The sequence below is a fragment of the Hippopotamus amphibius genome, chromosome 1, assembly GCF_030028045.1.
Source record: "Hippopotamus amphibius kiboko isolate mHipAmp2 chromosome 1, mHipAmp2.hap2, whole genome shotgun sequence".
Classification (NCBI taxonomy): Eukaryota; Metazoa; Chordata; class Mammalia; order Artiodactyla; family Hippopotamidae; genus Hippopotamus; species Hippopotamus amphibius.
The window spans coordinates 155,432,093-155,458,479 of record NC_080186.1 but is presented as its reverse complement, the minus strand read 5'-3'; the positions used below and the strand labels follow the sequence as shown (position 1 = coordinate 155,458,479).

The 26,387-nt window shown below is 40.1% G+C and overlaps 2 protein-coding genes across 5 annotated transcripts in view; one reads left to right on the top strand and one right to left on the bottom strand.

Moving 5' to 3' along the window:
- The window catches only part of PPP2R2B (protein phosphatase 2 regulatory subunit Bbeta), a 470,158-nt gene that overhangs the window by 188,442 nt on the left and 255,329 nt on the right, over window positions 1-26,387 (bottom strand). The gene's annotated exons all lie outside the window — the stretch shown is intronic.
- Window positions 5,141-8,346, top strand: LOC130851486 (epithelial splicing regulatory protein 1-like). The gene has a single exon (XM_057731882.1). The coding sequence runs from the start codon at window positions 5,359-5,361 to the stop codon at window positions 6,787-6,789; it is 1,431 nt and encodes a 476-aa protein (XP_057587865.1). The 5' UTR covers window positions 5,141-5,358; the 3' UTR covers window positions 6,790-8,346.

The following is a 26,387-nucleotide window of genomic DNA, read 5'->3' as shown; positions in this document are numbered from 1 at the left end:
GTAGACAGCATACATATGGGTCTTGTTTTTGTATCCATTCAGCCAATCTTTGTCTTCTGGGTGGTGCATTTAGTCCATTTACATTCAAGGTAATTATCGATATGTATGTTCCTAGTACCATTTTTCTTAATTGTTTTGTTTTTGTTTTTGTAGGTCCTTTTCTTCTCTTATGTTTCCCGCTTAGAGAAGTTCCTTTAGCATTTGTTGTAGGGCTGGTTTGGTGGTGCTGAATTCTCTTAGCTGTTGCTTGTCTGTAAAACTTTTGCTTTCTCCGTCAAATCTGAATGAGATCCTTGCTGGGTAGAGTATTCTTGGTTGTAGGTTCTTCCCTTTCATCACTTGAAATATATCATGCCACTCCCTTCTGGCTTGTAGAGTTTCTGCTGAGAAATCAGCTGTTAACCTGATGGGAGTTCCCTTGTATATTATTTGTCCTTTTTTCCTTGTTGCTTTTAATAATATTTCTCTGTCTTTAATTGTTGTCAATTTGACTACTATATGTCTTGGCATGTTTCTCCTTGGATTTATCCTGCCTAGGACTCTCTGTGCTTCCTGGACTTGGGTAGCTATTTCCTTTCCCATGTGAGGGAAGTTTTCAACTGTAATCTCTTCCAATATTTTCTCAGGTCCTTTCTCTCTCTTGTCTCCTTCTGGGACCCCTATAATGCGAATGTTGATGCATTTAACATTGTCCCAGAGGTATCTTAGGCTGTCTTCAGTTCTTTTCATTCTTTTTTCTTTATTCTTTTCCGCATCAGTGATTATCACCATTCTGTCTTCCAGGTCACTTATTCGCCCTTCTGCCTCAGTTAATCTGCTATTGGTTCCTTCTAGCGTATTTTTCATTTCCATTATTGTGTTGCATATCTCTGTTTGTTTGTTCTTTAATTCTTCTAGGTCTTTGGTAAACTTTTCGATCTTTGCATCCAGTCTTTTTTCAAAGTCCTGGATCATCTTCACTATCATTATTCTGAATTCTTTTTCTGGTAGGGTGCCTATCTCCTCTTCATTTAGTTGTTTTTCTGGGGCTTTATCCTGTCCCTTCATCTGGTACAAAGTCCTCTGCTTTTTCATTTTCTCTATCTTTCTGTGGCTGTGGTTTTCAGTTCCACAAGACGAAATACTGCTGATACTGCTTGATACTGCTGTCTGCCCTCTTGTGGAGGAAGCTATCTGCTACATAATATTGAGTAGAGTTCCTTGTGCTATACAGTAGGTCCTTGGTGGTTATCCATTTTAAATATAGCAATATGTACATGTCAATCCCACCATAGAGGCCAATTTTAATTACTGCGAGTTTTTTGTTTGTTTGTTTTTAGCTGTGCCGCATGACTTGCAGGATCTTAGTTCCCCGACCAGGGATTGAACCCATGCCCTTGGCAGTAAAAGCATGGAGACCTAACAACTAGACCGCTAGGGAATTCCCCGAGTTTTTGTTTTAATGTGAATTATCCGGATAATCTGTTTCTCTAGCACTCAGTGAAAGGCTATCCTCAAAGATCATCTCTTCCCCCAAATACTTCATCCTTTCACATTCTTCCTTCCCCCACCCCAAGACAATCCTGTAGTAACCTGTGCCAATGGGTAATATCAGCCACAAAAAGAAATAAAGTACCTAGAGGCAAAACATGAGAGAAAATGTGCATTTTGTAGGTCTGGTGAATTTTGTGGACTCCTAAGCAGTGGACTAACCTAAGCAGGATGAAATTTCTTCTTTTTTCGTGCTCTGAGATCTTTGGATATTCTAACTTAGTGAGTGACTCAATTGCATTGTGTTTTAGTTTTCCTAAAAACAGACAGAATAGGATGGTAACATCTATCCCATGGGTTGTTGTACGATTAAGTAAGATGATGTTTGTAAACTGTTTCACACATAGTACTTGGAACATGGAAAGCATTTACTAAACAGTAGCTATTATTGATGCTATTATTATCACCACCAGCAGTACATTTTTATCTTAAACTAAGTAAAGAAAATACAGTGAGATCCAGGACCAAATAGCAAAGAGATTCCTAGATCCAGATTTTAGTAAAAATCAGGCAAAAACACCCTAACTATGGCAAATATACAAAATGAATGCATTAACATTACTGCCAAGCTCACAGATATACAAAGGGATTATAAGAGAATGCTATGAACAACTGTAGATCAAAAACTGGATAACCTAGATGAACTGGACAAATTCCTAGATAAAACACAAATTACCAGAACTGACGCAAGAAGAGATCTGAATCGACCCATACAAAGAGATTTAATCAGTAATAAAACAAAGAAAAGCCCAGGGCCAGGTGTAATCACTGTGAATTCTACCAAACATTTAAAGAAGAATTAATGCCAATCCTTCTCAAACTCTTCCAAAAACACTGAAGAGGAGGGTACAATTCCTTACTTATTCTATGAGGTCTGCATGACTATGATACCAGACAAAGACATTTCAAGAAAACTATAGACCAATATTCCTTACGAATATTGATGTAAACATCCTTAGCAATAGACTAGGAAAAGAAACTAAGCAGCATATTACAAAGATGATATGCCCTGACCATGTGGGATTTATTCTAGGATTTCAAGGGTGGTTCAGGGCCTGAAAATCAATCAGTACACTACACCACATTAATACAATGTACAAAACACATGATCATCTCAATTAATACAGACAAAAGCTTTTGACAAAGTCTAACACTGTTTCATGATAAAAATACTCAATAAATTAGGAATAGAAGATATAAAACTTCTTGAACACAATAAAGATCATTTATGAAAAACCCTTAACTAATATCATACTCACTGGTCAAAGACAAAGCTTTTGCCCTAAGATCAGGAACAGGACAAAGATATCTGCTTTATCACTTCTATTTGACATGGCATTAGAAGTTGCAGCCAGAGGAATTAGGTAAGAAAAAGAAATGAAAGGCGTCCAACTTGGAGAGTAAATTAGAAGTAAAACTATCTCCATCCATAGATGAGATGATCTTATAACTAAAAAACCCTAAGGAATTCAGAAAAAATCCTGTTGTAGCTAATAAATAAATTCAGCAAAGTTGCAGGATACAAAATCAATAGACAAAAATCAGGGTTTTTTCCCTCTACATTAGCAATAAGCAATCCAAAAAGGGAAATTAAGAAAATAATTCCACTTACAACCATATAAAAATAATAAAACATTTAGGAATAATTTTAACTGAGGAGATGTAAGACTGCACACTGAAAACTACAAAACATTGCTGAAACAAACTAAAGACCAAAATAAATGGGACGATATTCAATGTTCACGAACAGAAACACAATACTGTTAAGATAATAGCACTACCAAATGTGGTATCCATACCCGAAGTCTCACACAAATTCAGTGCAATTGCTATCAAAACTCAAATGGCTTTTTTGTAGAAATTTAAAAATTGATTCTAACAGTCATATGAACTATTCAAGTTTTATGAAAAGCCCACAGCTAACATCACATTTAATGGTGAAAGTTTGAAAGATTTTCCTCTAAGACCAGGAACAAGACGAGAATGCCCACTTACCACTTCTATTCAACATAGTACTGGAAGTCCTAGCTAGAGCAACTAGGAAAGAAAAAGAAAACGTATCCACATCAGAAAGCAAGAACCCAAACTATCTCTAGCCACAGATGATATGATCTTCTACCTAAAAAGGCCTAACAAAAACCTGTTACAGCTAATAAACGAATTCAGCAAAGGTGCAAGATACGAAATCAGCACACAAAAATCTATTGTATTTCTATACACTAGCAGTGAACAATCCAAAAAAAGAAAGTAAGAAAACAATTCCTTTCAAAATAGTATTAAAAAACATACTTAGGAAAAGACCTAACCACAGAGGTCTACAGATTCAATGCTACCCTCATCAAAATTCCAGTGGCATTGTTTATAGAAATAGAAAAAAGAACCCAAAAATTTGTATGGAACCACAAAAGACCCAGAATAGCCAAAGCTCTCTTAAGAAAGAAGAACAAAGCTGGAGGCATCACAATTCCAAAATACACAAAGCTATAGTAAACAGTGTGATACTGGCATAGTGATAGACACACAGACCAATGGATCAGAATAGAGAGCCCAGAGTTAAACTCACACATGTATAAAGATGCCAAGAATATACAATGGAGAAACAATAGTCTGTTCAATAACAGTGTTGGGGAAACTGTTTATTCACATAAATACATGACTCAGCAATTCCACCGCTGGGTGTATATACTTGAGGGAATGGAAAGCAGGGACTCAGCTACTTGTTCACCAATGTTCATGTAGGATTATTTGCAATAGCCAAGAGGTAGAAATAACCTAAGCGTCTATCAATAGATAAATGGAAAAACAAAATGTAGTATGTACATTTGATGGAATATTATTCAGCCATAAAAAGGAACGAAGTTCTGGTATATGCTATGACATGGATAAACCTTGAAAACATTATGCTAAATGAATGAAGTCAGACACAAATGGACAATTATTATATGTTTGCACTTACATGAAACATCTAGAATAGGCAAATTCATAGAGACAGAAAAAAGATTAGAGGTTACCAGGGACAAGGGGGAGGAAGAAATGAAAAATCATCACTTACAGGGTACAAAGTTTCTGTTTGGGGTGATGAAAAATTTTGGAAAATAGTGGGGACAGGAGCACAACACTGTGCCTATAATTATGTCACTTAAAATGGTTAAAATGGTAAATTTTATGTGACATGTATTTTATCCCAATAAAAAAGGCAATTTCATTGTTGATATTAGTAATAGCACCATACTATTACATACACAAAACCACTCACAAGTTTTCTATACATATTTAGAAAAGAAAAAGCACTCTTCGCATGTTGGAATTTCAATATATTTTTGGCCAGAACAGATAAAATCCAATCGATTAAACTGCCTTCATCAGTTCTGCTTAATATATAAATAAAAGTACATAAACTTTAAAAAATGAAGGCACTACTATGAGGGACTGAACTTTTCAGCACTGAGGCTATTCATAAAAAATAGGATGATCAGCCTTGGTCCTAGCGCGGGGAGGGTTTGCAGGCCCGAACGTGTGGGGCTGCTCTTTGGGTCACCGTGGAAGTGGTGGAATCCTCTTACTGGGATTGAGGTGACCTGAAAACCGGCTGCTTCAGGGTGCTGACGGTTTAACCAGTCAGTGAGCAATGAACTGAATATTGGGGTAGGAACCTCCTTCTGTCTCTGTACTGACGGGCAGCTTCATGTCAGGCAAATCCTGCATCCTGAGGCTTCCAAGAAGAATGTATTATTGCCTGAATGCTTCTATTCCTTTTTTGATCTTCGAAAAGAATTCAAGAAATGTTGCCCTGGTTCACCTGATATTGATAAACTGGACGTTGCAGCAATGACAGAGTATTTAAATTTTGAGAAGAATAGTTCAGCCTCCCGGTATGGAGCCTGTCAAGTTGAAGATATGGGAAATATAATTTTAGCAATGATTTCAGACTGTTATAATCACAGGTTTTCAGATCCAGAAAGAGTAAATTACAAATTTGAAAGTGGCACTTGCAGCAAGATGGAACTTATTGATGACAACACGGTAGTCAGGGCGCGAGGTTTGCCATGGCAGTCTTCGGATCAAGATATTGCAAGATTCTTCAAAGGACTCAATATTGCCAAGGGAGGTGCAGCACTTTGTCTGAATGCCCAGGGTCGAAGGAACGGAGAAGCTCTTGTTAGATTTGTGAGTGAGGAGCACAGAGACCTAGCACTCCAGAGGCATAAACATCACATGGGGACCCGGTACATTGAGGTTTACAAAGCAACAGGTGACGACTTTCTTAAAATTGCTGGTGGTACATCCAATGAGGTAGCCCAATTTCTCTCCAAGGAAAACCAAGTCATTGTCCGCATGCGGGGGCTCCCGTTCACGGCCACAGCTGATGAAGTGGTGGCCTTCTTTGGACAGCACTGCCCCATCACCGGGGGGAAGGAAGGCATCCTCTTTGTTACGTACCCAGATGGTAGGCCAACAGGGGATGCTTTTGTCCTCTTTGCTTGTGAGGAATATGCACAGAACGCATTGAGGAAGCATAAGGACTTGTTGGGTAAAAGATACATTGAACTCTTCAGGAGCACAGCAGCTGAAGTTCAGCAGGTGCTGAATCGATTCTCCTCGGCCCCTCTCATTCCACTTCCAACCCCTCCCATTATTCCAGTACTACCTCAGCAATTTGTGCCCCCTACAAACATTAGAGACTGTATACGCCTTCGAGGTCTTCCCTATGCAGCCACAATTGAGGATATCCTGGACTTCCTGGGGGAATTTTCCACTGATATTCGAACTCATGGGGTCCACATGGTATTGAATCACCAGGGCCGCCCATCAGGAGATGCCTTTATCCAGATGAAGTCTGCGGACAGAGCATTTATGGCTGCACAGAAGTGTCATAAAAAAACCATGAAGGACAGATATGTTGAAGTCTTTCAGTGTTCAGCTGAGGAGATGAACTTTGTGTTAATGGGGGGCACTTTAAATCGAAATGGCTTATCCCCACCGCCATGTAAGTTACCATGCCTGTCTCCTCCCTCCTACACATTTCCAGCTCCTGCAGCAGTTATTCCTACTGAAGCTGCCATTTATCAGCCCCCTGTGCTCTTGAATCCACGAGCACTGCAGCCCTCCACAGCATACTACCCAGCGGGCACCCAGCTCTTCATGAACTACACAGCGTACTATCCCAGTATGCAACCGAGGATGGACTTGTACACACAAATGACCAGGCCAGGACTCTATCCAAAGAATGGGTTTGTATTTAAGGGCCCCAGCAGTTAGACCATCCTCAGAAAAGAAGTGTTTGAAAGATGTATGATGATCCTGAAACCTTCAGACATAAGACAACTTCTAGAAACTTCAGGAGAAGTTTGTCTACACTCAGGCTGCAGTATTTTCAGCAAACATGATTGGACAGTGGGCCTGTGCCCTATCTTTCGGTGGAATGAAAAATGTGAGCCAGTGAAGCCAAATTCTTATTGCAAGCAGCATGCTTGGCTCCTTGCTGATTGCAAATAGGCATTTAAAATGTGAATTTGAGATGGGGTGTCTCCATTACTACCAGCTAACGTGGCATCATAGATGTTTCCTAAGTTTTAAGTCTTTGGGGGAAAATATACTCCACTAGCATCTACCAGGAACTTTGTTATCGAAGTTTCATTTTTGTGTGCTCACACTCTTTTCTCCCCATCTCCCTATCTTGTGCACAATCACGTGCTCTTCCTAAGTAACTCAAGAATAAGGTCTTGGAATACTTAAGTCACAAACTTAGAAAAAGAAGTAAAACTAGTATTTTCCTAGTCTCTTAGCCATCACAGTGTCTTACAGTTAAAAGCCACTGAAAACTATTTTAAAAACACCTTGTAATAAATGAGAAGAAATGGCACATCCACTGCAAAACATACATAGTTAAAAAGTTGGATTTTTTTCTCAGCAGGTATCAGTTGTAAATAAGAATGAACTAGGGGCCAAAATGCAAAACCAAAAATGAAGCAGCTACGTGTAGTTAGTAATTTCTAGTTTGAATTGTAACTGAATGTTGTGGCTTCATATGTATTATTTTATATTGTACTTTTCCCATTATTGATGGTTTGGACTTTAATAAGAAATTCCATAGTTTTTAATATCACAAAAATGAGACTATTTGAACAGTGTATTCTAGAAAGCAATATACTAACTAAAGTGAATGCTTGTATATATTAAGATAGCCTGAAACCTTTTTTCTCTAATGCCTTAACTGTCAAATAATTAAAACTTTTAAAAGCGTAGGGTTATAGTCAGCATGCTAGACTGAGAGGTAAACACTGATGTGGTGAGAAGAGGTACCGATGCTGTCAGTGTTTCGCACTATGTGTTTAGCTGTGTTTATGCTCCAAAAGTGCAATATTAGACACTAGCTAGATAGTACTGCTGCCTCGTGTAACTCCAAAGGGAAAACAGGATTTGATTGAGTGCACGTTTCTTTAAGTTACTCATTTTGTCCTTAGCTTGGATGCAATGCCATGCAGATTTATGTGGCTGCTATTTTTATTTACTTTGCATTACTTTGATTAACACCTTGAATGGAGAGCCAAACATTCTCTCTTCACTGACAGCAATGGCCCTTTAACTGCAGTAGGAAAAAGAAAAAAGAAAAAACATTTTGTGTGAAAATTGATAACTGGCACTTAAGATCAGAAAAATAGTTCTTTATACTTGGCTGCCTTAAGAAGCTGTCTGCCCAATGCTCTGAAAGACTTTAAGATAGGCAGTAATACTACAATACTACTGAGTTTTTGTAGAATTGTTACATTTGATAATAAAACTTGCCTGTTTAATCTCAAAAAAAAAAAAAAAAAATAGGATGATCATTCAGCAGGGAGATCCTAGAAGGAACTACACAAACGGCAGGACGTGGGACAAGATGGGGGTCCAAACTGCCTTCCACTTTTAAGAGTCTAAGCTTCTATGAGAATCGTATACAACTGGCACATTCCCAAGGTTAAACCATTTCTTTCTTCCTCAAGCTGTAGCAACCCTTTGCATTCCACCCAGCACCACCAGTAACAATTTCCTATCCTGATCTGGTGGTGAATTCACTGAAAGTGTTATTTGCTATCTATCTGCCTGAAATGTCCATAGAGAGCTTATCAAGGTTTTATAAAGTACATCACCTTAAAATAGTTTTCAAATTCCAGAATGGACTTTAATGGGCCAGATGTCTCTATGAAATGGCAATGTGGAAAATAAGTTCTCCTAACCCTGTCTGCACCAGAATCTTCACAAAGGAAGGGTGTGACACGCTGAGGAAAGCCATGATAAAGATGCGAAGGTAATATCCACACGTGATGCCAACCTCAAATATGCGGCCTACTCGGAGGCAAGTCGAGTAAAAATTGTCATGGCTACTGTCAGTGTTGTTACTTCTTAGTTTTTCGTCCTTTTACGGACTGTGTTTTATTCATTCTTGATCTTACTGATGGCATTCAGTCCAGATCTCTCAAGTTAAATTGAGAGTTAAATCCTCCTAGACTTTCTTTATCCTGAGTTTTCTATAACAAAGAGGAGTGAAGGGAGAAGGTAGGTGAGTGGCTCAAACGTCTAAAACAAGGGCAAATGGCCCAGGCATCAAAATAGAGAGCTGGGCCACAGAAGGCATGTTTAAGTAACAATTTGGAAAACTCTGAATCTAATCATACACATCTGTGCCTTATATTCTCGACCTGCTGTCTCGCCCGACACAAAGATGCTTAAATCCCCATTAGTGGGGCAAGGCCACCCATCTATGGAAAAACAGAGCTGGACTCCAATCTGCTTTGTAGGTCCTTTGAATAGCTGCCAGCTGATCAGAAAACATTTAACGCGGGGGATCCAGCGTGGGGCATGAGGAACACAGCTGGCTGACACAGCAAGCACTTACGAACAACAACGAAAATGCCATTTGATGCACGGGCTGAGCCATGCCGTCTGGGAAATCTCTCAAAGAAAGTAGTTGGAAATGACATTTCAGTTCTGATTTTCCTAGTCAAGTCAACACTGTGAGCCAGGGACTCAAAAACAGCACTCCATCTCGATGGTGTCAACACAGTGACACAAACTTCTTTTGCTTTGGTCTTTTGAGAGTGATTTTAACTCTTTAGGAGACAACACTGGAAACTAAACAGGTTGGATGCTGGAAACGGGACTCTGCCCACAGCTCGTTTCTAGAAAATGGATGACTCCTCCTGCTGTGGACTCTCGGGTTTCCTATCACGAGATCTGAACCCTGGGCCTGATGTACAGTGAGGCGTGAGACTGGCATTTGCAGAAACCTTGACATCCCACACTGCAGTTCCTGACTGGTGTCAGACAAAGGAGCATATCAAGTGATTGCCCGCCGGATGATAAGGCCAGTTATTACCGAGGTGTAGTCTCCCCAGGTCTAAAGACTCATAGTGGTGGCACTGAAGCATGCCGGGGAGAAGATAAAATGTAATTAATAATTTCCTTAGAGGCCAACAGTCTATCATAACTATGTTCCTTGCTGTTTTCTGCAATGACCTTACAGCTCATAAACATTACCAACGCACGCTTGGTCACAGTCTCACCCCCAGCTTCAATTTAGGGCTCAGGTTGTCCTGTATAATTAGCTAGACTGAAATGAAGCGTTTCAGATGCCACTGCTAGAAAGTCACAGGCTCTGCCTAAGGCAGGTATGTGCCTCCCCCCTCTGCTCAGCCCAATGTCTTGAACAGGCAGCATCATTTCCTGTTAATAATACACATTATGGACAAAGCTGAGGATGAAGGTGAAGTGTGCTTCGGAGTTCTAGGGGATGCATGTTAGCTTCTGTTAGAATCGGAGAGACTGGACACTAAATTAAGCGGCTTTCTGGTATGTCACAGAGTGGCTCAATCTAATCATCTTTAGAAACACAATCGCAAAGAATGATATTATGGGGGGTAGACTTTTTCCTCCACAGTAAACTACTTGTTTCTTTAACATGGAACTACCATTTATTTTGGATCTATACTTTGTTCTCATCTACTTCAGCCCTTTTATAATCTCCTATTGTCCTTAGATTGTTTTCTTTTCAATTAAGAAATGAAATTGTACAATCATTATTTAGGTGCCAAACACTTGGTAGAATTGTGGGGGAAACAAACAAAAGTCTTAATTGCCTCTAGAAACAGTGCCTAGCATAACATCTGGGAAAGAGTTCATTTTTAAAAAATACCTGTTGCATGAATAAATCAATGATCTGATTGCGGGATATTCTGAATTATTGAAAACATGCACACAATTTATATAGTCACAAAAACAACAACAAAGCCAATTAAACATGACAATCTCTATCTTTTTTTTTTTTTTTTTAGCATTTTTTTTTGGGGGGTGTACACCAGGTTCAATCAACTGTTTTTATACACATATCCCCGTATTCCCTCCCTTCCTTGACGCCCCCCCCTCGAGTCCCCCCCACGCTCCCTGCCCCAGTCCTCTAAGGCATCTTCCATCCTCGAGTTGGACTCCCTTTGTTATACAACAACTTCCCACTGACTATTTTACAGTTGGTAGTATATATATGTCTGTGCTACTCTCTCGCTTCTTCTCAGTTTCCCCTTCACCCCCCGCCCCCTCCCATACCTCGAGTTCTCCAGTCCATTCTCTGTATCTGCATCCTTGTTCTTGTCACTGAGTTCATCAGTACCATTTTTAGATTCCGTATATGTGAGTTAGCATACAATATTTGTCCTTCTCTTTCTGACTTACTTCACTATGTATGACAGATTGTAGTTCTATCCACCTCATTACATATAGCTCCATCTCATCCCTTTTTATAGCTGAGTAATATTCCATTGTATATATATGCCACATCTTCTGTATCCATTCATTTGTTGATGGGCATTTCGGTTGCTTCCATGTCCTGGCTATTATAAAGAGTGCTGCAATAAACATTATGGTACAAGTTTCTTTTGGGATTATGGTTTTCTTTGGGTATATGCCCAGGAGTGGGATTACTGGATCATATGGTAGTTCTATTTGTAGTTTTTGAAGGAACCTCCAAATTGTTTTCCATAGTGGCTGTACCAACTTACAGTCCCACCAACAGTGCAGGAGAGTTCCCTTTTCTCCACACCCTCTCCAACATTTGTTGTTTCCAGACTTTGTGATGATGGCCATTCTGATTGGTGTGAGGTGATACCTCATTGTGGCTTTGACTTGCATTTCTCTGATGATGAGTGATGTTGAGCATCTTTTCATGTGTTTGTTGGCCATCTGTATGTCTTCTTTGGAGAAATGTCTATTTAGGTCTTCTGCCCATTTGTGGATTGGGTTATTTGCTTTTCTGGTATGAAGCTGCATGAGCTGCTTGTATATTTTGGAGGTTAATCCTTTGTCCGTTGTTTCATAGGCAATTATTTTTTCCCATGCTGAGGGTTGCCTTTTAGTCTTGTTTATGGTTTCTTTTGCTGTGCAAAAGCTTTTAAGTTTCATGAGGTCCCATTCGTTTATTCTTGATTTTATTTCCATGATTCTAGGAGGTGGGTCAAAAAGGATGTTGCTTTGATGGATGTCAAAGAGTGTTCTGCCTATGTTTTCCTCTAGGAGTTTTATAGTGTCTGGCCTTACATGTAGGTCTTTAATCCATTTGGAGTTTATTTTTGTGTATGGTGTTAGGAAGTGTTCTAATTTCATTCTTTTCCATGTTGCTGTCCAATTTTCCCAGCACCACTTATTGAAGAGGCTGTCTTTTTTCCATTGTATACTCGTGCCTCCTTTGTCAAAGATAAGGTGCCCATATGTGTTTGGGCTTACTTCTGAGTTCTCTATTCTATTCCATTGATCGTCCTTTCTATTTTTGTGCCAGTACCATACTGTCTTGATCACTATGGCCTTGTAGTATAGTTTGAAGTCAGGAAGCCTGATTCCACCAACTCCATTTTTCCTTCTCAAGATTGCTTTGGCTATTCGGGGTCTTTTGCGTTTCCATACAAATCGTAAGATTTCTTGCTCTAGTTCTGTGAAGAATGCCATTGGTAATTTGATCAGGATTGCATTGAATCTGTAAATTGCTTTGGGTAGTACAGTCATTTTCACGATGTTGATTCTTCCAATCCAGGAACATGGTATGTCCCTCCATCTGTTTGTGTCGTCTTTGATTTCTTTCATCAATGTCTTAAAGTTTTCTGCATACAGATCTTTTGCCTCCTTAGGCAGGTTTATTCCTAGGTATTTGATTCTTTTGGTTGCAATGGTGAATGGGAGAGTTTCCTTAATTTCTCTTTCTGCTCTTCCGTTGTTAGTGTATAGGAATGCAAGAGATTTCTGTGCATTAATTTTGTATCCTGCTACTTTACTAAACTCATCAATGAGTGCTAGCAGTTTTGTGGTAGAGTCTTTAGGGTTTTCTATATATAATATCATGTCATCTGCAAAGAGTGACAATTTGACTTCTTCTTTTCCAATTTGGATTCCTTTGATTTCTTTTTCTTCTCTGATTGCTGTGGCTAACACTTCCAAAACTATGTTGAATAACAGTGGTGAGAGTGGACACCCTTGTCTTGTTCCTGTTCTTAGAGGGAATTCTTCCAGTTTTTCCCCATTGAGAACAATGTTGGCTTTTGGTTTGTCATATATGGCTTTTATTATGTTGAGGTAGGTTCCTTCTATGCCCATTTTCTGGAGAGCTTTTATCATAAATGGATGTTGAACTTTGTCAAAAGCTTTTTCTGCATCTATTGAAATGATCACATGGTTTTTATCCTTCAAGTTGTTGATATGATGTATCACGTTGATTGATTTGCATATATTGAAGAATCCTTGCATCCCAGGGATAAACCCCACTTGATCATGGTGTATGATTTTTTTAATGTGCTGTTGGAGTCTGTTAGCTAATATTTTGTTGAGGATTTTTGCATCTATATTCATCAGTGATATTGGTCTGTAGTTTTCTTTTTTTGTGACATCTTTGCCTGGTTTTGGTATCAGGGTGATGGTGGCCTCGTAGAATGAGTATGGGAGTGCTCCGCCTTCTGCAATATTTTGGAAGAGTTTGAGAAGGATAGGTGTTAACTCTTCTCGAAATGTTTGATAGAATTCGCCTGTGAATCCATCTGGTCCTGGGCTTTTGTGTGTTGGGAGATTTTTAATCACTACCTCAATTTCCGTACTTGTGATTGGTCTGTTCATGGTTTCTATTTCTTCCTGGTTCAGTCTTGGAAGATTGTATTTTTCTAAGAATGTATCCATTTCTTCCAGGTTATCCAATTGATTGGCATATAGTTGCTTGTAGTAGTCTCTCATGATGTTTTGTATTTCTGAGGTGTCCGTTGTTACTTCTCCTTTTTCATTTCTAATTCTGTTGATTTGCATCTTCTCCCTTGTTTTCTTGATGAGTCTGGCTAATGGTTTATCAATTTTGTTAATCTTCTCAAAGAACCAGCTTTTAATTTCATTTATTTTTCTTATGGTTTCTTTCCTTTCTTTTTCATTTATTTCTGCTCTGATCTTTATGATTTCTTTCCTTCTGCTCACTTTGGGGTTTCTTTGTTCTTCTTTCTCTAGTTGTTTTAGGTGTAAGGTTAGGTTGTTTATTCGATCATTTTCTTGTTTCTTAAGGTAGGACTGTATTGTTATAAACTTCCCTCTTAGAACTGCTTTTGCTGCGTCCCATAGGTTTTGGGTTGTTGTGTTTTCATTGTCATTTGTTTCTAGATATTTTTTGATTTCCTCTTTGATTTCTTTAGTGATTCCTTGGTTGTTTAGGAGTGAATTGTTTAGCCTCCATGTGTTTGTATTTTTTGCAGTTTTTTTCCTGTAATTGATATCTAGTCTCATGGCGTTGTGGTCTGAGAAGATGCTTGATATGATTTCAATTTTCTTGAATTTGCTGAGGTTTGATTTGTGCCCCAAGATGTGATCTATCCTGGAAAATGTTCCGTGTGCACTTGAGAAGAAAGTGTAGTCTGTCGTTTTTGGATGGAATGTCCTATAAATATCAACGAAGTCGAGATGCTCTAATGTGTCATTTAAAGCTTGTGTGTCTTTATTTATTTTCTGTTTGGATGATCTGTCCATTGATGTAAGTGGGGTGTTCAAGTCTCCCACTATTATTGTGTTACTGTCGATGTCCCCTTTTATAGCTGTTAGCATTTGCCTTATGTATTGAGGTGCTCCTATATTGGGGGCATAGATATTTACCATTGTGATATGTTCTTCTTGGATGGATCCCTTGATCATTATGGAGTGCCCTTCCTTGTCTCTTTTAATAGTCTTTACTTTCAAGTCTAATTTGTCTGATATGAGGATTGCTACTCCAGCTTTCTTTTGACTTCCATTTGCATGGAATATCTTTTTCCATCCCTTCACTTTCAGTCTATATGTATCCCTTGGTCTGAAGTGGGTTTCTTGTAGGCAGCATCTAGAAGGGTCTTGTTTTTGTATCCATTCAGCCAGTCTGTGTCTTTTGGTTGGAGCATTGAATCCATTGACATTTAAAGTGATTATTGACATGTGTGTTCCAATTCCCATTTTCTTCATTGTTTTGGGTTTGTATTTGTAGGTGTTTTCCTTTTCTTGTGTTTCCTACTTAGAGAAGTTCCTTTAGCACTTGTTGTAAGGCTGGTTTGGTGGTGCTGAATTCTCTTAACTTTTGCTTGTCTGGAAAGCTTTTGATTTCTCCCTCAAATCTGAATGAGATTCTTGCTGGGTAGAGTATTCTTGGCTGTAGGTTTCTCTCTTTCAGGATTTTCAGTATATCCTGCCATTCCCTTCTGGCCTGCAGAGTTTCTGTAGAAAGGTCAGCTGTTATCCTGATGGGTTTTCCCTTATATGTTGTTTGTTGCTTTTCTCTTGCTGCTTTTAATATTTTTTCTTTGTGTTGAATTGTCGTTAGTTTGATTAATATGTGTCTTGGTGTATTTCTCCTTGGGTTTATTCTGTATGGGACTCTCTGTGCTTCTTGGACTTGGTTCATTATTTCCTTTCCCATGTTGGGGAAGTTTTCCACTAGAACCTCTTCAAATATTTTCTCAGACCCTTTCTTGTTTTCTTCTTCTTCTGGGATGCCTATAATTCGAATGTTGGTACGTTTAAGGTTATCACTGAGGTCTCTGAGGCTGTCTTCTAGTCTTTTTATTTTTTTTTCTTTTTCCTGCTCTGTGGCAGTTATTTCTCCCATTCTATCTTCCAACTCACTTATTCGTTCTTCTGCCTCAGTCATTCTGCTGGTTATAGCATCTAGAGTATTTTTAATTTCAGTTATTTTGTTATCCATTGCTGTTTGTTTTTTTGAGTTCTTATGAACTGTTTCTTGTACTTTCTCTATTTTGTTATCGAGATTTTGTATCATTTTTACTATCATTACTCTAAATTCTTTTTCAGGCATTTTTCCTATTTCCTCCTCATTTATTTGGTCTTGTGGGTTTTTTTCCTGCTCCTTTGCCTGCATGGGGTTTCTTTGTTTCCTCATGGTTGTCCAAGCTTTTGGGGTTGCTTGACCTGGTGATAGAGGTGTTTATAGAAGACTGTCCAAGCCTCAGACTAATGTCCAAGTATTGGATTAAACGACTATTCAGTCGGCTATGTCGGGCTCCCCGCAGCCCTTTCTGGTGTCCGAGGCCGTCTGCTGGTGTTCAGCTGGTTCTCTGTGGGAATGACTGCATCCTTCCGTGCATTCCCAATGCATCTGTGGAGAGGGATGCACTCCACGTCTCTCTACTTCGCCGCCATCTTTTCTCTCCTCTCTACCTTTTTAAAACTGAGAACCGATGTCTGCTGACTGCCTACTGCCAGACCCTAGGGTGCCAGGGATACAGAGGATGCTGCCCTGGTTCAGACTTTAAAGGCTAACTGTCCAATAGCAAACATGACTCCCTCAACTTGCCAGAATAAACCCCAAACTCTAAGTATGACATTGTCTACCTTTATCTTTGGCATATTCCTCTCCCCATCCTAGGCTACAGCCAAACTAGATTGCTCCTCATTTCTTCCAAACACCCCATGCTTTGCTCTAGTCAGAACGGAATCTCAAATGCCTGTTGAATGTATGAAATAAAAAGAGAATTAATCACTATGTCTGTTGCTGTCGGCATTCTCTCTGGTTAGATGTTCTTCCCCAGTTGCTGATTCATTAAAACTATCTGTTCTCCAGAGTCTACATCAAACACCATCTAGAACACAGTAGTCTATTGTTGTTGTCTGTTTCATTCATTCATTCATTCACTCATTCACTCAATCATATGTATCTCATCTCATTTATGATGGTTATGGCATCACATATGCTGATTGAATTGCATGGAAGGATAGGAATATCTATGGCTTTGTGAGCATACAGTCTTTGGTGCCAAAACAAGCCACCTTCCTTCCAATTCTCATCCGCATCCCAAATGATGATGACGATGAGGAGGAGAAAGAGGAGGAGGAGAGCTGTTAACACAATGGGCAGAACTCTGACTATCGGCTCCGGACTGTGCTAAGCTCCTTATGTATAACTACCTCCTCACACATGCAACATCACCATGATGTTTATGTATTATTACCCTCATGTTACACGTGAGGAAACTAAAACAGACACACTAAGTACACTTGTCCCCAAGTTGCATAGCTAATAATGGTAGAGTCAGGACGACAACCCAAGTCTAAGTCTAAAACTTTGCTCGTAGACACTATGTTATCCTACCTCTCCATTCTCAACTCATCACGAACAGATGTGAGAGTATGTCTATGAGTTATACACTTAAAAAAAGAAAACTTGGGCACTACAGTTGGCTGTCTGATGCCAACTATCCAAATGTGTGCAGTCACTCGACCACCTGGATATTTAGTCTGCATGAACACAAACATCTGGATATTTGGAAAATGGATGCTCAAGCAAGCATTTCAGATTTTATCTGAGTGTCTGGCTCCATATAACCCCGAGGCAAGGCATTTCCCTGGAAACAGAACATAGAGATCTGAAATGAAAAACAAGGCAAAAATTGTAGACAAGAAGTATATAGTGCTTAATCATTACCAGTGGAAAAATAAATTTTCTTTCAAGCTATCACAACGTTTCAGAGTCAGTGTTGCCCTAATGTGATACTTTATGAAAAGAGTTCATTCGAGCCAGATCAAATCCAACTGAGCTTCAAATAAAGTGAGAAGGAAGATCCTGTGAATGAAGTGAATTTTGGACCAACCTGGATCCTTCCCCATCCACGGCCACAACAGAACCAGAACTCTCCTGTGGATATTGAAGGTCTTAATACTGTTGGCTCAAGCCAAAGTAAAGATAACCATTCTGAACCCCCCTATATTTAGACGATTTCAGTTTCATTATTAATGAAGGATGCTCGGGATGCAGACGTTTCCCCTAAAGCAGCTACCTCTGTGGCACACCCGTGATCTCTCCCTGACTTATAAAAGTTGTAGAGTCCAAAGAGATGGCTCACAGCAATTTATACTTCAGCCTGACTTATCAGTGACTGCCAACTCCTCCAATTCTCAGCAAATTTTTGGTTCGCTCCCACTTTCTCTTGATTTTCACTCATTGCACAAAACATTGCAACAGAAGGCAGGAGATCCTCCTAACCTAACACCACAATAGTTGTTTTCTTTCTTGCTCATTTTTTTACAGAGTTGGTTTGTAGTTGTCCAAACTGCTTCATGTGTGGTGACCACCTTAGTCTCTGAACTCTTGGTTATTCCACTACAGCAAATGCTTGACTTAACCAAGGAGATATGGGTATGGGGGGGGCGGGGAGAGGGGAAGGCAGGGTGGAAGAAAGAGATCAAGAGAGACAAGAGGGGGAAGTGTGGATAGGAACATGGATACAGGATGATTTAGCAATGTAGAAAAAATTCCTCAAAACTGCTATCACATATTCTGACTCAAACTGACCTTTTAGGAAATTTCCCCCAAATATGCAAAGCTATGTAGGTACAGTAAATATTATTTAGATATCAAAAAACTGGAAACAGCCAAGTGTCTATGAATAGAAGCTAAGTTAAATAAATCAAGGGGCATTTATAAAGCAGATTATTATACATAAAAAGTCATGTGATAGAGGTGACAATGACACATTTGTCAATAACATCTATTTCTATGACAGATGTACACATGGCCAGAGTCTCATCCCCAGGTTTAATTTATAACTCAGGTTGCACTGAATAATCAACTACGTTGAAATGAAGATTTTCAGATGCTACTGCTGGAAATGTTATGGGCTCTGTATAAGGTGTCACGTATAAGCTCTCATTTTGTTAAGAATATATATGTGTGGAATAAAGAGAAAAACACCTCCACCAAAATCTTCACCGAACATATCTCTGGGTGCTTTAAGGACCCCTTGTCTCTGACCTATCATTTTCTCTTCAATTGTTGATTAAATAAATAAAATTTTTCCATTTATGCTTTCCTGCATTTCCTATTTTCTGCAGTCCACACAATTTTTCTAGTTAGTTAAAACCATGCTATTCTAAAAATACTTACAATTAATGTCAAAGGCTATAAACAGTTTTAAAAAACCACTCATCTGACACAAGAGAAACTTCGTGAAGGTGGGTGCCCTTCTCTGCAACTGTCCCCAGACACACAGGAGTGCAGACAACACACATGCACGTCCCTGTGATGATTTTCCATGAACAGGAGATGAAACCTCTCAGGACCAAGGACGTTAATCACTAAGCGTCAGTTCCATCCCAGGGCTCTGTAGTAATTTTGTTATTATCTGGCTGGGAAATAGGAGGAGCAAGAAGCTGGGTTTCTGCCTTAGTGAATCACGTGAGTAACTTAGCACATCGGGAGGCTATCAGGGAGAATAAGATAGGAGTACGTGCCTGCATCTTCCTGAGTGTGCCCTCTTGTGTGTGTGTTTAGCAGATGATTCCTGGACCTACAGAACTTGGCCCACAAAGGAGGCTGATGTTCTGCAATGGCGAAGGTTGATGAGGATACCTCAGAACCTCCCATGTCGAGAACAACAGGCTGGTTAAAAATTTATCCTTTCTTTCTTTAAATAGAAACGAGAAGATGGAATGTTCCAGTCAAATTTTTCCCCAAAGTTGCATTCAACTTCCAGTTTTGTCTGTATTATTGAGCTACATGCAAAGAAGACTTTCCCAATGAAGATTGATCTATCTGTCCATCTACCTACCTACCTACAATTCCATATGGAATCTCGGTAACTAAAACTAAGAGTGTGAGAAGCGTAGTCTTGGTCTCCTAATAGAATGAATTTTGATGTATCTGTATAAGAAATGTAGTCATTAGTTTTATGTCAAGGATATTTCCATATCATCCTGAAAAACTGCTATGAATGACAATTCTTCAATACCTATTTTAATCAAGTAAGAAACATATTAGCACTAGTAACCCTGGTGGAAAGGTGATTAAAGACACCACTCTTTGGGAATTTTGGACATTTCCTCCACTACAGTCTTATTTATCCTATTCATATCTTAGTAAGTATCATAACTTCTGTTAAAGGCAGATCAGAATTGACATCAATTCAGAATTAGAATTCTAAATATATACAATGTAACTGTATGTTGGTCTTAAATTTACTATTAAAAGTGCTAGATCAGATTGACAAACATAACGCAATTGATTTTCTCCTAGATGTCAGCTCTTAAGAAGAACAACTGCTAAATAGATAATAAAACATTGCTTATTTTTCTGTTGAGGTAAATATCACCACCTCACAAAAGAAGCTTCCATTACCTTAATTTTACAGGATGCCAGCGTCCTGAGAAGTTCAGCCTTAGACATACTAACAAGTCCAGAATCATGAAATTTAAGGACTGGACACACACGAGTCAGAAACAAATTCAGCAACGAGCAAAAGGGGACGGAGAATCAACTTGTGGAAGCCAGGACTGCCCAGAGAGAAGCAAAGAGAAAACAAAAAACACCCAAGAACGTACAGAATACTTTTGAGAAGAAGCTCCTCATCAGGGCCATTTCTGAGCTGTAGGATGACTCCAGAACAACCCCCACCCCCACTCCCTTTCTCTCCACTTCTCTGTGGCACACGCTTCAATAAACGCTACTTCGAATGCACTACTGTGGTTCACCCAGGTTGTCAAGGTAAGCGCTTCCTGAGACAGGCAGCCAGGTACCAACTGTAAAGTTGGCACCTTCCTGTTTATCCCACATCCTGATAAGGAAGACGCTGCATTTTTCTGAAACTCCTGGCTGCCACATCACTCAGTCCACCTGGGGAGCTACTGATAACCACTGTAACCACCACCAAAGTGCTGCTCTCGGGGCCAGGTTACTTACAGGCAATTGAAGATATGAATATTGCCCTTGGCTTTCTCTGAGCTTAGTTTATAACTCTTTACTGTTTTTTGTTTTGTTTTGTTTTGTTTTTTACAACTTGTTTTATTCCTTCACCCATTCTCAATATCATTCAGAGAGGGATGATTTGGTTTAATTCTGTCTCTCCCCAAAGCCCCTTAAACAGGCAGATAAAAAAAAAAAAAAGAAAGAAGGGCTTCCTAGGTGGCGCAGTGGTTAAGAATCCGCCTGCCAATGCAGGGGACACGGGTTCGATCCCTGGTCCAGGAAGATCCCACATGCCACAGAGCAACTAAGCCCGTGAGACACAACTATTGAGCCCATGTGCTGCAACTACTGAAGCCCATGCGCCTAGAGCCCGTGCTCCGCAACAGGAGAAGCCACGGCAATGAGAAGCCCACGCACCACAAGAAGAGTAGCCCCCACTCACCACAACTAAAAAAAAGCCTGTGCACAGCAAAAAAGACCCAACACAACCAATAAAATAATTAAATAAATAAATTTATAAAAAAAAAAAAAGAAAGAAAGAAGACACATTTGAGTATAATGTAACCTATCAAGTTCCTTCTCATTACAGATCAGTCTTCAGAGAAAGAGAAAAGACGCCTGAAAGCAGTAAAAGGATAGGACCTCTACAATTCCCTTTAATTCAACCACCTCAGGACAGTCTTCTTTATGACCAAGCTAACGACACTTGTTATTCACTTTATGCTTATTCTAATCCCAGTCCAATGCCTAACACTTTACAGAGTTTATCTTGTTCACTTCTCACAACATTATGAAGTAGTTCTTCTAACAAATCCCCCTTTTGCAGATGAAGGCACTGAAGCATCAGAAGGTTAAGGATTTGTCCAAGGTCACTGGGCTCTTTAGTAGTGGATCTAGGATTGAACTTTGTCTGTCAAAAATCAAACAGATAAAAACAGTGCTTTATAACCACTCAGTTACTTTTCCTTCCCGTGGCCTGTGTTGGGGGTTGCAAACTTAGATGCCAGGCAGGTAATTTTCATGAGTGGAACAGGCTGGGAGGACACTGTGGCAGCCTGGAGCTCTCAGGCATGATGTACAGGAGGGTAACCACTGCCCCACACCGGCGAGCTGTGCTCACTGTGGCCAGAGGATCAGAGTTTGCAAGGGAAGATGGAAATATGGATATTTGAAAAATCATATGATTTTTAAATGTTGGCAATTTACTAAAAAACATGTAAACAGTCAGCCAACTTTATAGTGGCCAAACAAAAGCCATGTTTAGGCATGATCTAAACTTTAGGGTCACCAGTTTCCAACCTCTATATTTTCCTTTCTTAAAGCTCAAACCTTGACTGGTGTGACAATAGCATCCTGCTTCAAAAACACAAAACATCTCTGACCCAACCATCAGGTCTCTTTCTTCCTCTAGCCACTGTGGTAAGGAGCAGAGGGGCCAACTCTCTTTCCCATCTCTCCTCTAGGAGGCAACATTAGAACTGAGCAAGCTTGATGGAAGCCTGCTTTTCCAACTGGTGACAGGCATTTGTCTCTCTCTCTCCTTCAGGCTGTTGTGTCAGCATCTCTGGGGTTGCCTCCAGCTTTCTCATGTGGTTCAGCCACACGCTGGCTTCCCCTGAGTCTAGCTAGATTTTGTGTCTTGGAGGAAAAAGAAAAAAATTCCTCTGAAACTCTAAAAAACACAGCTCAGCTTCAACTTTTAGAGGTGATGATAAATTTTACACTTACCACTTTTTCTCTTCAATTCATCCTGGTTTAAAAAAAAAAATCATTTTTCTCCAAAGTAGGAGGTGGAGTTTGGGCAGACTAAACCTACCATCTTAGCATTAAGGAATTTGGGAAAGCCCTTTAAAATCTGTAGTGAAAGGTATTCTTTCACCAAATACAGTCCTTTGCTTTACAAGGAGATCCCCTGCAATAACAGAAGCAAATCTCTCTACTCCAGGGTTTAGACTCACACAAACCACAGCATTCACTCATCCTCCTGAGTTTCTCGCCGAGACCTTAGCATCAGGAAATCAATCTCGCTTCCTGGTGTATCTCCAGCACCTGGCACAAACATTAATAAGTGTTTGCTGAATAAATGAATAAAATGAAAGAAGGGCTCAGATCAGTTGGGAAGCAAGATAACATCTATGCTGTGATTTATTCATTCAAATATGTTGCAATGAGCTCCGGTCCCCAAGGTGGCCGATGTTCAGGTCACTGGGGGACTTTTTTGCTGTGTAGGGTGGAATCTGAGGGCAACAGCTGATTTTCGCAGGACAAAGGAAGGGGAAGGAGGATTTCAGAGGGCATATGTGGGTGAAGAGGAGGGAGAAAATACCTGAAACTTGGGGGCAAGTGGGTGAGACATGGGAGAGAGGAAAAAGACAGTGGGCTGTGTGATGTAACCCTCCCCCCGTCTCTCCGTAAAACCTTCAGTAAAACAGTCACTATCATCAATGATTTTGGAGTCAACTACAGCCTGTATTAATAGCATAACTAGCACACGGGCCCAACGGGGAAAGCAAATATGAATGCAACATAGTCCCTTCCTTGGAGGAGCAAACAGTCTAGGGTGAAACAGCCAGAGAAAGAAAACCTTACACTACAACATGGGAAACTGATCAAAGATACAAAAGATACATTATTGATTTATGCAAAGACATTTATTGCACACTTACTGTGTGCCAGGCACGTGCTGAGGCCTGGTGATATGGTAGCAAAGGAGACAGTCAAGTTTCCCTGCCCTCAAGGAGAAAGAGGCAATATATCTAAGGAATGGGATCGTGTCAGCGATGAGGGCTTTGAGGGGAATAAACAGGGGGTGATGTATAATGATGGATGCGATTCAACATTAACTAGGTGGTCAGGGCTGGCCTCTCTGAAGGGTGACAATTGAGCTGAGACCAGAAGGATGGGAAGAGGTCACCATATGATCTGTAGATAAAGCTTTCCAAGAAGAGGGAAGAGTGCATGCAAATGGACCAAGGTGGTACTAGGCAAGTGATGGGGAGGAGAGTATAGAAGATGCTCAGAGAAGCAAGCAGGGGCCAGATTAGTGAGACAGAGAACATTACTAGGTCTGCAAGGATAATGGATGAACTCGCCAAGACTCAGAGATTTGACTGAAAGACGCAAAGGTAAAATGTAATCACAACACAAGGGCCTTGGCATGCACCATCTCTGGGGGGATGTTCTCAAACACCGGCCCTCCAGGGGGCAGGAAATAATGTAGTCTAGTTAATTGCCCTCTGGGACTGCTCTGTGTATGAATGTAAAACTAGGGATTATCCAGCCCTAGATGCAAATGAAAAGGGCACAGTGGGTCACTGGTTTTCCAGAAGACTCTTCTCACTCGAGGTAGAAGTAAGAATGCCCTCATTTCTCTGGAAGGGAACTGGGGGAGGAGAAACACCCAGAGAATTGTGCTTCCGATTGGTTTGCAAATCATAACAACCACCCCCAAATTAAGAGAACAGAAAAAAAAAAGCCCCTTTGCTCTTGGGACCTTAAGTGATTAGAAAGAGTTGTTATTTGGCTGATTTTCACACTTCATTAGCATATGCATAATTTAACAAGGGAACATGCTGGGGGCTGGCACTGGTGAGGGCAGCTCTCCACACCCACAGACTAGAATCTGGGGCAGCAGCACTGGGAGTGCTTAATTACGCCAGCAAGGCAGCAGAGATCAGCGTGCAAAAGGGGGATGAGCATATGATGTGCAACCAGCATGGAAAGACACCCGATGTCTATTTCACGCACGTGGACACCTGCACTGAGCCCTGCCTGGATATTCCTCCCAAGGACAAAGTCACCAGTGGTAATCCTTATACTTTCCATATCTTTTGCCACCAACACGCTCATTCAGGCAGCTACATTTTCTTCTCTAGAGATATGGCAATGCCAAAAAGAATAAAGTACTATCATATGACCATTCACGTTACATTGCACTTGGTACTGAAGACAAGGATGTGCAGTGGTGCTTCAGGGCTGAAAAAAATGGGCACTAGGACAAGGGTCAGGCCTTTCCATTTTAATCCTGAATTTCCTGATTAGATCCACAAGCAGAGCAGCAAAGGACAAAATTCATAACCAGTGCTTTAAATTAGTTAACTCTGGGGCTTTCTTTTCCTGCATTCATAAAGGTAGTCTCTAACCCCAAAGGAAGGGAAGGCTGCCTGCAATGAGAGGAATCAACTATGCCTGCTCACCTGCCCTGCTGGACTTTTTTTTCTGCTCGTGCCCTTTGGAGGGACACATATCTAACTCAAAAACTGAGGAGTGGAATCATATGGGTGTTTTTAAAAAGATGTGTCAGGGAATTATACAGTTTTCATACCATATCTCACCTTATCACCACATTCAATGTCATATAACTTTAAAATTGTGTCAGTATCACATCGATACATCTTGGTCCACTGTTCTACTCTGAGATGATTTATAGGTCTTTTGCTGCTTTTGGTATCTTCTCAGTATCAATTCTCCTTTCCTCTCATAAGAAAATCCTACTTTTCCTTTTTTTCAGCCTAAGCTGCTGTGTGTCTGTCCGTGTGTGTATCTTTAAGGCCTGAGCTAATTGGCATAGTCTAGCCCCCTCGTGATAGTCATTGGATCAGGCATAAAAAAAATCCAGCTTGGACCAATGAGAGTTAGGTCTAGACTTCTGTGACTACACTGAGAAGATTCCAGCATATTACTTTCACTCCCTTCACGCCAACCCCTCATAGCTCTCCAAACATGTCAAACATTTTCATACCTCTGTGCTTTTGCAGATGCTATTCCACTTCTTGAATGAATGAGGAAATCCATCAGTTCTTCCATATGCTATTTGGGCTTGAATCCCCCAAACCTTATGCTATCATATTTAACTTAATAAGCATCTACTCACAACTATTATACCAGACCACTGGCTGTTTCCACAACAACCATTCTTTCCTTCTTCTGTCAACAATCCATCCCCTGACTTTTTTGTTTTTCATCCTCAAGTAAAATTTGAGCAATGTTGATTCCTCCCTCAATATCAGAGTTAGGCCCTATTTGGTTTAAGTCTGTTAAGTACTCTGTCTCATTGAGTAGAGGGAATAGGTATAGGGATGGGCACAGCATCCAAACAGACCTAATGAGATGTGAGGAGATATTTCCTAAGGGTTTAAGGTGATGTGAAGTTTTGCACTACGGCAGCCAATTTTCCACCACAAATGCAAAGACTGGAACAGCTGCTAGGTTTACATAGAAAGCAGAGCAAAGAGATTATCAACAGGGGGACATAGCTGAGCTCTGGATCAAGCCTTGCCTGAAGCTAGTATTTTTTGAACTCCTAATTTGTGTGTGCCAAAATCTTGATTAAGCAAAACTTCAGTAGGATATTTTTAGCCCTTCAACCAAAAGATTTCTGGCCAATAAAGTGAAAAAAAATTGTCAAACAGCTCAGGACCCAAGACAGAAACCTGTGGGAAATTAAACTACATTCTAAGTCAAGTCCAAATTGTTCACGTGTTCATCCACTCAAGAAATATTTGAACACTTATTCTATGCCAGGTACTGTTCTGGGACGTTGGAGGTTATAGCAATGAAAACAAAATAAAATTTTTTTGAAGCATAGATCTCAGTGGGGGGAGACATAAAATAAACAATAGCAATGATTAAATAATAAAGTATATAGTATATT